This window comes from Trachinotus anak, unplaced genomic scaffold (assembly GCF_046630095.1).
Source record: "Trachinotus anak isolate AG129_WGS33_773 ecotype Australia unplaced genomic scaffold, CSIRO_AGI_Tana_v1 ptg000021l, whole genome shotgun sequence".
Classification (NCBI taxonomy): Eukaryota; Metazoa; Chordata; class Actinopteri; order Carangiformes; family Carangidae; genus Trachinotus; species Trachinotus anak.
Window position 1 is genome coordinate 20,905,494 of NW_027273872.1, and position 12,595 is coordinate 20,918,088.

Sequence of the window (12,595 nt, forward strand, 5' to 3'; positions counted from 1 at the left end):
AAGATAATGACATTTCTTTCATTGACAGCCTGTCATTCACATGCCTGCACAAGTGTCGACACACACACGCACACAAACACACACACAGACTCGGACGTATGCATGAAGACACGCTCACGTGCTCACTTGAAAAGGAGGGCAGACAAGCACGGTCTGCGTTATGAATCGTCTGAATGATTTGCAATTCAAATAGCCAGTTTCGTAAGATGTGCCTGCTATTTTCTGAAATAAATTTGAGCTTCTCATCTCCGGGTGACTGTTAAAGCAAATACATCAAGGCTACTAAAACGTGGATGATTGCATGTCACTTTGCTCTCATTTATCTGCAAGCATCTATTACCATCATGTTGTCAAGTAAATGAAAACAGCACCGGAAAAGCCAGCAGATGGGCTTGTATAATTCACAGATGTATGATTTTGGGACAGTTTTTAAAGATAAAACCTCTCTTATCTTTATGCTTATCTTAAATGTCTCAAACTGCGTTGGTTTATGACTCTTAACGTTCAGAAAAAAGAGAAACTATTTCACAACATAAACACAGACTTTTACGGTGGATAACGATCACATCGCAAGCCTGCATGCTGATTGATAGTCACTTTACAGCAAGTCAGAATCAGATAGCGCTGAAGTTTGCAACTTTCTGCCTTATCAAGAGACGATCGACTGGAGTTTACATAGTCCGATTTCACGTTGAAAGAAGATGGTTTATTGAAATCCTGTTGCAGCATGCCCCGCAGAAACAGGTGTGGACCTGTTAGCTTGCCTATTTGCCACCAGTGATTTCTGTGGAAAGGGGTGTGAACGTTCCCCAAATGCCAGACGGGAGAAGTTGTCTGCGTGGCACATTCATTAACCTGGTATCTAGCTAATCTCCTGGCTAATTCATTTAGTCCTCCGAGCACTCCTGTGTATTAATATCCTCTCTGTGCTGCCGCTCATGGGCTGCCGTAGGAGCGTAGCCATGGCGATGATTGTGTCATTATTTTGCAGTCAGATGAGTGATATCCCAGAGGGCTGTAGCTGGGTTGTCCAGGCCAGTTGAGAAGGACTGATTAGAATTGCAAATGGACGCCAAGTGTTGTGTTTATTGTGTGTCTCAATATTGGAGACAATCAGGCGAATCAAAGCCCTCAGCTGGAGAGATGGGACTGAGGCACGGTGGGCCTCTCTGGTTGGCACCATGTCCTCAGTGCTTGCACAGCGCCCCCCACCCCCACCCCACCTCCCACCCTTTCCCTTGCCTCCCTCTCTTCTTCTATCTGTTGCCCCCCCTCTCGGTCGACTCTGCCGTGTGTATAGGTCGTGAAGTACGTGGACACAGCTGGGGAAAGAGAAGGGGAGACGGAGAGAGCCTCTAAATCTAGTGCACTCAATCATCTGTAGTGTGGCGCTCCTCTCACACAGCTGAGAAATATTAAACACGCTTTATGATAATGAAAGTGCTGGCGACAGACATAAATATCAGAGGCAAAGTGCTGAAGGATTAAAATGTCTTGTACGTTTGCTCATAACACAAATTTGTCATTGATTTCATGGCTTCCTGAATCGTTAGAGACAGAATTATCAGCTTTTCATCAGTAGAATTTTTTTTTTTTCTCTCTCTCTCTCTCTCTCTCCAGAGCCTGTCTGTGATGAGGAATATCGAGTCACTGCACATATTAAGGGCTCAGGCATATTCAGATATCTGCATGCAGTTCTGTTGTCAAGCCCTGCAAATGGAACCTATTGGCAGCATGCCCTTGTTATGGCTGGGTGACAGACTGTGGTGTAAAGTGCCCCAAACACACATTTTCTCCTCAAATCACTTGTGAATTGTTCTTCTTTAACGATTGCCCATTACCCAGATATTGACTCGCTGTTTGTACAAGATTCAGCGAAATCCATCTGAAAGCTGTTGTGTGAGACAGGAAGCTAGTGTTTTAGCTCAGCGTGTAATTCATTCTGTCAGTTGCACACAGAGAGGCCTACCTTCTCTTGTTTCGCTACTGTTGGCTTTAAAAGAATGTGTGTGTGTATAATGTACATGCACATGCAAGAATGTGTGTGTGTGTGTGTGTGTGTGTGTGTGTGTGTGCACGCTCATGCATGCATATGTCCCTGTTCGAACACAGGATAATTCCTCAGCTCATACATGCTGCCCCCATATAGCACCGCATGACCAGTCACAACAGGCATGCGTGGGGCCCAGGTACAGGCATGCACAGTGAACAGACATCGCTACAGGGAAATGACTGTTAAAGCTAAGTTTTATTGCACCACACACATTTTCTCCAGCTCTGGCTGCTGTAGGCTAAATGGCAAACTTAAAAAAAAAAAAAAAAAAAAGTTAAGAGGAATGTGTTCACGCTCTGCGGAAATCCCTTAGATTCCCTGTGAGCTTTTACCGTGACTTGTAGATGAAGAGAAGGCCAGCAGCCATCATAAGACTTGCATGTCTGACATGACATGATCAAGAGTCACCAGTCTTGAAAGGCAACAGTCAGTGCATGAGAGGCTGAAGCTGCAGCTCACGGCCTGTTTGGACAGCGCTGTGTGCCATTGGGCTTGACGAGCAGTTGGTGAGAGATCCTTAGAATTGTGTGTGTGTCTCTCTCTCTCTCTCTGCGTGTATGTGTGTATGTGTGTGTGTGTAAGGAGAAAAAAGAGAATGGTTGAGAGGGAGAGTGTGTGTCAGATCGCCGACGTGGCTGTTTGTGAGTGTGTGAAACCGAGGAGAGAGTTCATGAGGTGACATCTCATCAGCTGTTTGACTTTCCCAGTTTCCCAGGGAAGCAGTTTCAAGAACAATGCAGAAGAAAAACCACCAACCACTGACAATTGAAATGCCACAAAAAAAAAAAAAAAAAAAAGCCAACACTGTTTGTTGGTGACTGAATTATTGCTGGTGCCTGAGACTGGAGACAGGGGAAATGTGTGAGTGACTGCACTGTGCTTGTACCAGACACATATCACCTACCGGACTCCTCTACCCATCCATCTCCCCGCGCTCCTCACAATAACAGGAATACATTAGAAAAGAGTGAGTCAGGAGGGACGGGGACGCAAGATAAATATTGTGTTAGTATTTTCCCTCCCTCTCCCTTGCAATTGTCTTTCACACTGACAGATGAACAATGAAAGTATTTTGAACTTTGCTGTGCGCTATCTTTTCCTTCTGGGTTCAGAACCGTGCTGTCAAAGCCAGACGTGCTCTGGCAGGGATTGATTGATTTGCTTTCTGTGCACCATGTCTTCCCTTTGTTCCTCCAGGAAGGCTTTGGTTTCTCTCCAGTATTCCATACGTTCTGTAGCTGCGCCATATTAACACCTGTTTACAACATACAGACTCATAAAGTATCGATTCAGCTCCACTTTGATCGTAAAGCGCTGCTATAAAATTCAGACTGGTAGCAGCTCATTTCTATATTCTGAAAGAGACAAACCCAATTCTTTCCGTAGCACACCCTGCTCTCTGGAAGGGGTGGGGCAGGAAAAAAAAATCCTGTCAAGGAAATGTGGGCATTAGTTTTCTTGCCAAGAGGTAAATGAGAAGATTGACATAATTCTCATGTCAGTATGCTGAAGCCACAGTCAGCTAAGCTAAGCTTGAAGGAGCTATTTGTAAGTTTTGCCATTGATACATAGCTAGCATGAGCATTAACAGCTGAGAAGAAACGTTTTGAGTTCAGCATCAAACTTTATTACTTTACTCTCCAAGAGCTGTCTCCAACAGTGGAAAGCAACTCCAAAGTTAACTCTGCTCTCTGTCATGTTTTCTACTTAAATTAGCACACTAACCAGCCAGCCCCAGCCTGTCTTGTCACTTTCAGGTTTTGAATCACTGTACCCTCCAATCTGCCCTGAAGACACAGTGCTGCTCAGAGGACTTATTATAACCTCTTGTCTTGTAAATAAAACAATGGCCAAAGCTCTTGTCTTGCTCCTGCCCCCAGCAAGACCACGTTTGGCGGCAGAGAAGAATAAAAGCTCCTTTAAAAACTGGCAACCGGTTAAACAGCTAGCTTGGCTCTGTCAAGAGGTGACAAAATCAACCAATAAACCTCTAAATTGACGAATTAACGTGTTGTATCTCATTTGTTTAATCTGTACAAAACCCAAAGTGTAAAAATGACACATTGTGGTGTGTTGTAGGTGGACTCCGTTCCCCACCGGTGGAGCCAGGCTAGCTGTCTACCTCTTTTCCAGTCTTAATGCTAAGCTAACCGGCTGCTGGCTCCAGTTCTTTTCTCTGTGTTGCACAGATATGAGAGTGATATCAATTCTCTCACCTAGGGAAGAAAACAAATAAACATATTTCCCCACAGTGTCAAATTATTCCTTCAAGAAAGGCCTCGTTAGTGATGGCTGTCAGGTTTGTTTGCGAGATGTCTTTGCTGATTTGATTCCCAGATGTTTGAGTGATAAATACTGCTGGGCAAAAAAAAAAAAAAAAAACCCTTCCTCCTCCCTCCCTACCCCCTCCCGGTGGCGTGTCTGAGGACCGACTCATTCCGATCACGAGTTAGAAAAATTAGCTAACTTAACCATGGCCTGTCTCTCATCCTGAATGAGCTTCACTTTGCTTCATTATTCAGTCTAAAACTGTGATCCCTCAACTAATTTTTACCCATGCTGAGATAGGAGGCCAATTTAAAAAAAAAAAATTGAATTTAACCATGACTGGCTCTATCTAAGCCAAACAGAATTTAAATAACTTGTGTATAATATGGAGCTGTGTGAATGTGGGGTGCCGGCGTGCGTGCTTGTGTGTGTGTTTATTAGTACATGTGATGTTCTGATTGAGTGACATTAAAGGGCTGGTATTTCTGAGAAATGCTTTCTGAGGGCTTATCAATGGGGCTGGAGATACAGAGCAGAAAATGGCCGCTGGTTAACAACCCGGGCAAGCTGCGTGGGTTTGATAATGGTTCTGATTCTTTTTCTCTCTAGTTTCTTCTTCGCTCCCCCACATGGGAGTGAAACACAATCGGGCGAGTGTGAGGGATGCTATTGTTCGTCTCGGAGGTTCTCCTGCTCTCGCTCCCCTCCTGCTCTGCTCGGCACTGATTACAACCTTGCATCCTGGTCCAGCTCTTGACTCTCTGCTCTGCTGCTCTTAGTCCTGAGGGATTCTTCTCTCCGGGACTGTCCAGCTTCTCGACCACCACACGGAAACACACACACCGTCTCTGGCACATTTAGGGTGTCTGGCTTGCTAACATACACACACACACACACTCACTCAGGCATGTATGGACACACGTATATCTGCACACACAGTCACACAAACACGCTCACACATACAGTGGGCTCGGGCCAGGCGGGTTTGGCAGCGACTGTAGACTGGGCCTGTGGAGAGATCTTTACGGAGCATGCAGAGCCCATCTGTGGCTGCTCCTCAGTGATGGGAGGCAGCTGGCTGTGTGTGTATGTGTTTGTGCATGTATATGTGTGTGTGTGTGTGTGTGTGTGTGTTGTGTCGTGGCCAGGGAAGGAACTAGGAGAAGAGGAAAGAGGCTTGTGTGTGTTTGGGTCACAGAGCAACCCCAGAATGAGGGCTAAACTCAAGCTGAAGCTGACCCAAGCTCTCTCGTCTAGCCAAGCCAAATCTCCTCTCCTCTCCTCTCCTCTCCTCTCCTCTCCTCTCCTCTCCTCTCCTCTCCTCTCCTCTCCTCTCCTCTGCTCTCCACCCAGCCCTCCAGCTGGAAAAGCTCAGTCCCTGGGCTCCAGGATGAATAAGTGGAGACGCAGAGAGCAACAGTCTGGGCCTTCTCTCGCTGTCAGTGATACCGTGGATGACGTTCAATCACAACCGCATACACCCATGCTCGCTTAACTCCCCTGCTCTTAGAGAGGGATGGGCTCTGCATTGACAGAAACCACAGAGGCCATAAGAAGAAACAGATTATGCTCTTTCTCCTCCCTAATGACTTCTGACACTCCTCTCGCTCAACAGTCCTCTTCAGCCTGCTCGTCTAGTAACAACGTCCACTTCTGTCCTCCTTGTGGCAAGGCCATCTGGGTGTCATCTTGTTAGCTCATTACAGCCGCCAACGGTGGGACGCTAACCCCTCATGTGACAGTGATCGAGGGCAAGCATACTGATCTTGTTTGGTGAACATGAGAGGTGTGTGTGTGTGTGTGTTGAACTCGCCTGTGTGCAACTGTTATGAGTCACGCTGAATCTGATTTGCTGTGCATGCCAGCCTGTTGACTGAGCTAACTGAAGCTAGTGTGTGTTTGTCTGTGTCTGTGAGAGAAAGAGAGAGAGAGAGAGAGAGAGAGAGAGAGAGGGTGTCTGTGTTCACACGTACAAAAGCTGTTCTCTGCGGGGTGGAATTCAGGATATTCTGTCTGTCTTTTTTGCCTCTGACATCTTCATTTATGTCCCGCTAATGGGGACAGCCCGGAGGGAAAATACCGAGCTTTCTGCTTTTCAGCAAGTCACTGTTGCCAAGTTTGGCCTACTGGAGTTTAAATGAAACTTGGATTGAGTTTATAGTTTATCCAATCCCACTACCCGTTGGCGGGTTCGTCCTGCTTTTCTATAGTCGGGGTCAAATCCTTCCTGCTTTGCTAAACAGTTCTGGAGCCAGATGGGTCTTGTTTCCCTTAATTTCAGGATCCTTGTGTTTGTTCGTGTGTCTCTGTGTGTGTGTGTGTGTGTGTGTGGCCCGTGCTAGCATTGAGGCCACTTGTTTACTGTGTTTGACATGTGAGGAAATCGGTGTGTGTGTGCGCTCCAAGGCGTGTGTTTATGTATGTGTGTTTATAGCCAGGCCTTCCTAAGAACATCTGCCCCTGCGACAGCCAGGGGACAGACAGAAGCCAGCTATGTATACAAGTGCTGGGGTTGAGCGGCCGGTGACGAGCGCAGACCTGCGACCAGTTCACCTTCCCACGCCGTGGCTTCAAACGCGGCCCGGGCTGGTTTCAGCTCTGTTAAGTCATATAGCTGTCAGTTGACATTGACTCGGCAGTTTTATAGAAGTGGCGGATTTCTCTGTAGCCTTACAAACATGCTGACAGTTTGATGATATGTGCCTTTCTCCCAAGTATGAAATGATCGCACTGTGTCAACAGCGCTCAGTAGATTTTAACCGCATATCAAGAGCGAAGCCATTTCAGAAGCTGCTGTTTGAATGTTTCCATTGTGAGCCTGAGCGAGCATGTGGCTCTATCTTGATGGATCTGAAAGTGGTTTAAGGCTGAAACAGTCCCTGCTAGCAGACAATTATTTAATATTGATTGACTTGAATGAGAACAGGATGGGTTTGTAGCCTGTGATTACACAAAACATAGACTGCCTCGGGCGGGTGAAGCTTTAAATCCCTGTCGCTAGACATATATATATATTACACAAGAGCTCAACTAACAATACTCTTTGCATAATGCAGCTTTGTGTTCATTACAGACTTAAGTGTAACTCTGTCATCTGGGTGAATTACTGTAATGTTTCATGAGAAGCTGTAAAATCTGTCCGAACTGTAAGCCCAAGGAATATTGATTGAAACGGCTGTAAATATGGCGGCCGTATGGAAAGTGGCATCTGTAATAACAGGAGGGAAGCAGCCACACTGATTTTGTGGATAATGTTAGAGAGAAATGATAATTGTTGAGGGAACACTGTTCCTGGCGTGATAATTACAACGCTGATAGCAAAGGGAATAGAGTACCTATTGTGGTGATGATTGTGTATGGAGTGTGTGTGTATGTGTGTTTGTTTTTACATGGCGAACTCGTGTGCTTTTAAAGGCCAGAGAGAAAGAGAGAAAGATCGGCTGTTTGGCTGCAGAAGCGAGACAGGGAGAAGAAGTGGAACCTGTATCCTGGCCGTTGGCATGTTCTCCTGGTACAGATGGATTGCCCTGTATACGTAGTTGAGGATAATTGATTTTAATTGATATGTATGGCATGTTCATGCTGCTGTTCAGGAGGAACAAATCAATTTGACACCATGCTGTTGATATGAGCCGTCTCTGCCTCTTTCTCTCACAGTTCCTGTGTCTCGGGTCCATTCATTCGGCGGTCGAGGCTGCCTGCCAGTGCAATGCTCGGGGCAGAGGCCTGAGTTGACTGGACGGGGGTGGAGAACACGAGGGGGAAGGGCTGGTTTGAGGCTCTGTAAGGGGCTTTGAGTGGGCCTTAGTGTAGGCGGCGTTTTATATGAAAGTCGGTGAGGGCAAGGCGCTTGAATAGAGGTGGCTGGGAAGTTGGGCTGGGAAGGTCCAGGATGCACCCCACAGTGCTTTTGTGCGCTCTCACATCCATGTGAGTCTGTATGGGGAGGTGGTGGTGGCGGCAGCGGTGGTGGTGGTGGTGGTGGGGGGCGGGGCGGGGGTGTAGCATATGTGAGATCATGTGCTCATATTCACCAGTGGAATGTAAAAAGAAAGAGGAGGGGGCTCTCCTCTTGCCTCTCTTTTCCACTGCTTTCGTTGTTTTCTGTTCTCTCTCCACTGCGCTGTAGCGTAGGTCTGTTTGTCTAAGCTCTTTACAGGACTGAGCACGCTGTGGAGCCATCCAGATGAAACAAAACCAACCTCATTTGGTTGTTTTGAAAATGATTCTCTTTATTTTGTTTGGTCCAGGCAGATCCACCTCGTTTGACATGAGGGGGATAAAGGCTCTCTCACGTTCAGGGTCATTTCCCAGAAACATCGTTTGTATCTGCACGGCTCTTCCTCTGTGCACTCAAACCTCTTTCATCAACAGGTCTTATAAAGTCTCCAGACAACATGAATGAAAGATGCAATTCAACCTCCCTTTTCCCCCCTTTTTCCCTTTCGACCTCCTCAAAAGTACAATAATCTTCAGTCACTCGTCTCCTCCTCTCCATTGCGTGGCTGTGTGTAGCACCGGAGTGGCGCTGATTAAGCCAACAGAGAGACAAACGGGAGACAAAGTCCCAGCCCACCAGTTTAGTTTCACATCCTGGACTGGAGCTGGGCTGCAGCTTGCCAAGTGGAGGGCTTTTAAACTGGGCTAAACACTAATTGCTGCCCTATTTCTTTTATGTTGCTTCTTTCCCATCTGCGATGGCGCTTCCAGACCTCCACAGCAGCCAGAGCCTCATTATAGCAGACAGTTAACAAAGGCTGGGAAACAGAAGCGGAGAATTCACTTAGGATAGCTATCTAACCGCCAAATAGGAGGCCTGCTCGGAAAATTGAATCAATGACAGGGGCCGGCTTGTGATTAAATCCTTCAGGGATATTAAGATATTATGATTTTGGAAATCTTAATTATTCATCTAAATGGTTGCGGCTCGCTTTGATAATCAAATAAATGGGTTGTAAAATGAGGAAGTGGGGTGTGAGGCTCATTGTTTTAATCGCGAGGTAGGCTTTTAAGTGTGTTTTCAGCACTTTTGAAACAGAACATCATGAAAAAAGTTGCCAACAGTCTCCCTACACAGAAACAGAAAATAGAGAACACCTACTTGTTGAGTGAAACACATCAAGGTTTAATTGTGATGTTTGCTTGGTATTTCTTTTTTTCCCCTCTGGTTTCACGCTTGTTTTTCTGTAGGTGTTTTTTGTGTGTGCAGAGAGGGGTGGGGGGGTCGGTGAGGGGCAGGATGGAGAAGGGGGGATGAGAGAAAACGGAATGAGGGAAATGTTGAGGAGGTGAATGAGAGGGAAGGATAAAGCAGGAGGGAATGAGATTGGGGAGCAGGAATAGAGGGGGCTGAGACGGGGGGGGGGGGGGGGGTAGAGGGGGGAATAGAGGGAAGGTGGGGAGGCGAGGGGGTGGTCAGCAACAAAGCCTAATGTTGCCATGGAAACTTGTTTATGCCTCACTGATGCATCTTGTAGATCCAATTAGAGACTGATTGTGTCCATGTTTTCATAGACACATGCACGTGTACCCTGCCATGGTGCACACACACACACACACACACAAAAAAACATATGTACACTTATATACACACACACGCAAATATGCACACACATGTATGAGCACATGCAGAGAGTCGCCGCTGTAAACCAGTAAATTACTGGGAGAGGTAGGACAAAGGATACCCCACATTCTCTCTCTTATCGGCCCCTTGAATTAGCGCAACCCCTCCCCTCACCCCCAGCCCCCGCCTCACTCCCATGAACATCAGACAATAGCGGGGAAATAACGTCTCACCCGCTTCCAAGCCTTGTACGAGAGCCCCTGTCCGCACATGCTTTCATGACATCATATTCGGCAAAAAAAAAAAAAAAAAAAAGTGTTTTTGGGGGTTGACAGACAGGATTTTGCTAATTTCATTTTACATTTATCTCTTTAGTGAATGAAGTCATTTATTTGGTAATGCCCCTGTCCAAGACGAATGCCCATGAATGTTGAAAAGGCCTTAATCCAATCATGTTCATTTTCATGGGGGGTATTTCTACAGAAAATGGGACTTTTTAAATGATCGTTTCTTACAATGGCTGGCTGTTTGCCAGTGCTTAACATCAGAGGAGAAGGGATGGCGATCATAAGCGCTGCCCCCCCCCCACACTCACACACTACTCTATCAGTCTCTTTCAGGAGGCATCACGGTCCTCCCTTCCCCGGCCAGTCTGAAGAGTCAGTTATTTAGTGGTGAAATGATGTGTGTGATGATGAAATGAGGGGCTGGAGATAAGGTGAGATTACACACTGAGAGAAAAAGAAGGGAGAGGCAGAGAGAGACAGAGCGGGGCCCAGCCCCTGATGTCTTGTTAAAACGTGAGGGATCAGAAAGAACAACAAATGCATTGCGCGCTGCTAAATCCTGCTTAAATCCGCTGGCATGGGCAGATCTAGCAGATAGCCCCGCTGCTGTGCTCACTGTCTGCGACCACAACACACACACACACACACACATATACACACACTTACATAAACACACCCGTGGTCAGTCCGGCTGTCTGGGTTAATGCTTGGCTAACTGGGACAGCAGAGCTGAACCATGTTGACATTTTAAGCCTCAAACAAGTCCAGAACAATGATTCAGCCCCCCCCCCATCAGACCGCAACCTCAGCCCATTTTGCTGACCGACTAGCACACATACACACACATGCAGACCTGCATAAACATACACACCACTGCCCAAACACACTGCAAGTACTCAGTGTACCCCCGCCCCCTCTCTTCACACACACTTACACATGCACACCGGGTCTCCTCCTGTTCCCCACCTTTAATGAATAAAAGAGAACAAGAGCTGATCTGATTGAGTTGGCAGCAGAGAGCGAGGTGGAGAGGTACAGTAAGGCCAGATGGATTATCTTAATCCTCAAGTAGATGATCACGGCAGAGGGAAGATGAACCAGGAAGCCTTAACCTCCTGACCTGTGCTCCTGACTGACCCCTGTGCACCGCTTTCCTCCAGAAACTCTGACCTCTGAAACAGAGGCAGCCTAGAGATTATGCTGAAGCATATAAAACTCCAAAAATACGAAAAAAATGAAAGAATCTGTGACATTCTTTGGATGTAATCCTATCTGTAGCCATTTCTGTGGCAGCCATTTTGTGTTTGGCCATCTTGTTTCCCTCCTTGCAAACTTTTGGTATGCTTTGATTCTGATCCAAGTTTGAAAAGGAACTTTAGAGGATTTGTGTGAAACGCTCTGTTGAGTAACACTGAACAATGTCAAGCTGCTACATGTAGTGTTTTTGTGGGGCTAAATTAACTGCGCTCTTCCTAAAAGCCCATGCCAGACAAATTTAACTCCCGTATCTCAAAGTATTAAGACTGTATAAACTACTGTTGAATTATGGGGCTGCTTTTCCAGACTTCCTTTATTATGCGTTAGTAACAATTTGTCTTCCCCCCCCCCAGATTTGTGGCTGGAAAAGGCCTGGTGATCTACCCAGACATCGGGGACAAGCTGGACATCATCTGTCCCAAAGCGGACCAAGGCAGAGAGTATGAGTTCTACAAGCTGTACCTGGTGAAGAGGGAGCAGGCGGAGAGCTGCAGTACAGTCCTTGACCCGAATGTCCTGGTCAACTGCAACAAGCCTGAGAAGGACATCAAGTTCACCATCAAGTTCCAGGAGTTCAGCCCCAACTACATGGGCCTGGAGTTCAAGAGGAATGTCAACTACTACATCACCTGTAAGTTTGTCATGAATTATTATTATTATTGATATTTAGCTTTTTAACCTTTACTTAACAGGAGAAGTGTGACTCAACAATCTGAACAATAATCTCTGCTTCACACTCAGTCACACACAGTCACACCTGGGAGTTTCCTAGTAAAACGGTGCTTTAATGGACACTGCAGCAGCTCCACAGCAACAGGTGGCCTGTGATATAATGTGCCTTGCTTATGGCACGGTGGTATTAGGTGTTTAGGGTGGAAGTTCTCCCTGTGGGTGCAGGACTCAAACTGGCAACCTAGACTGCATGCTCAGTTTTTTCTTTCTTTCATCTTGGAGCATGTGTTTGGGGAAAAAAAACACCATCTTCCTCAGTGGTGGTAGAACATTTACTCAAGTACTGTACTTGAGTACAATTACTTAAGTACAAGATTCTCTACTTTTTGTTTGCTTTTTTTTCTGAACTTATAACAACTGTACTGTGGTTAGCATTAGTTATACTCCAGCCTTATCACATTATAGAAGCTTCCAGAGAACAAGTGTGTTTTAAAA

General features: G+C 46.3%; 1 protein-coding gene across 1 annotated transcript in view; it reads left to right on the top strand.

Moving 5' to 3' along the window:
- Positions 1-12,595, top strand: part of efnb1 (ephrin-B1) — a 65,748-nt gene that overhangs the window by 13,225 nt on the left and 39,928 nt on the right. The window contains exon 2 of the mRNA XM_071457244.1: positions 11,782-12,059. Coding sequence (XP_071313345.1) covers positions 11,782-12,059 — 278 coding nt within the window. The remainder of the gene's footprint in view (positions 1-11,781; positions 12,060-12,595) is intronic.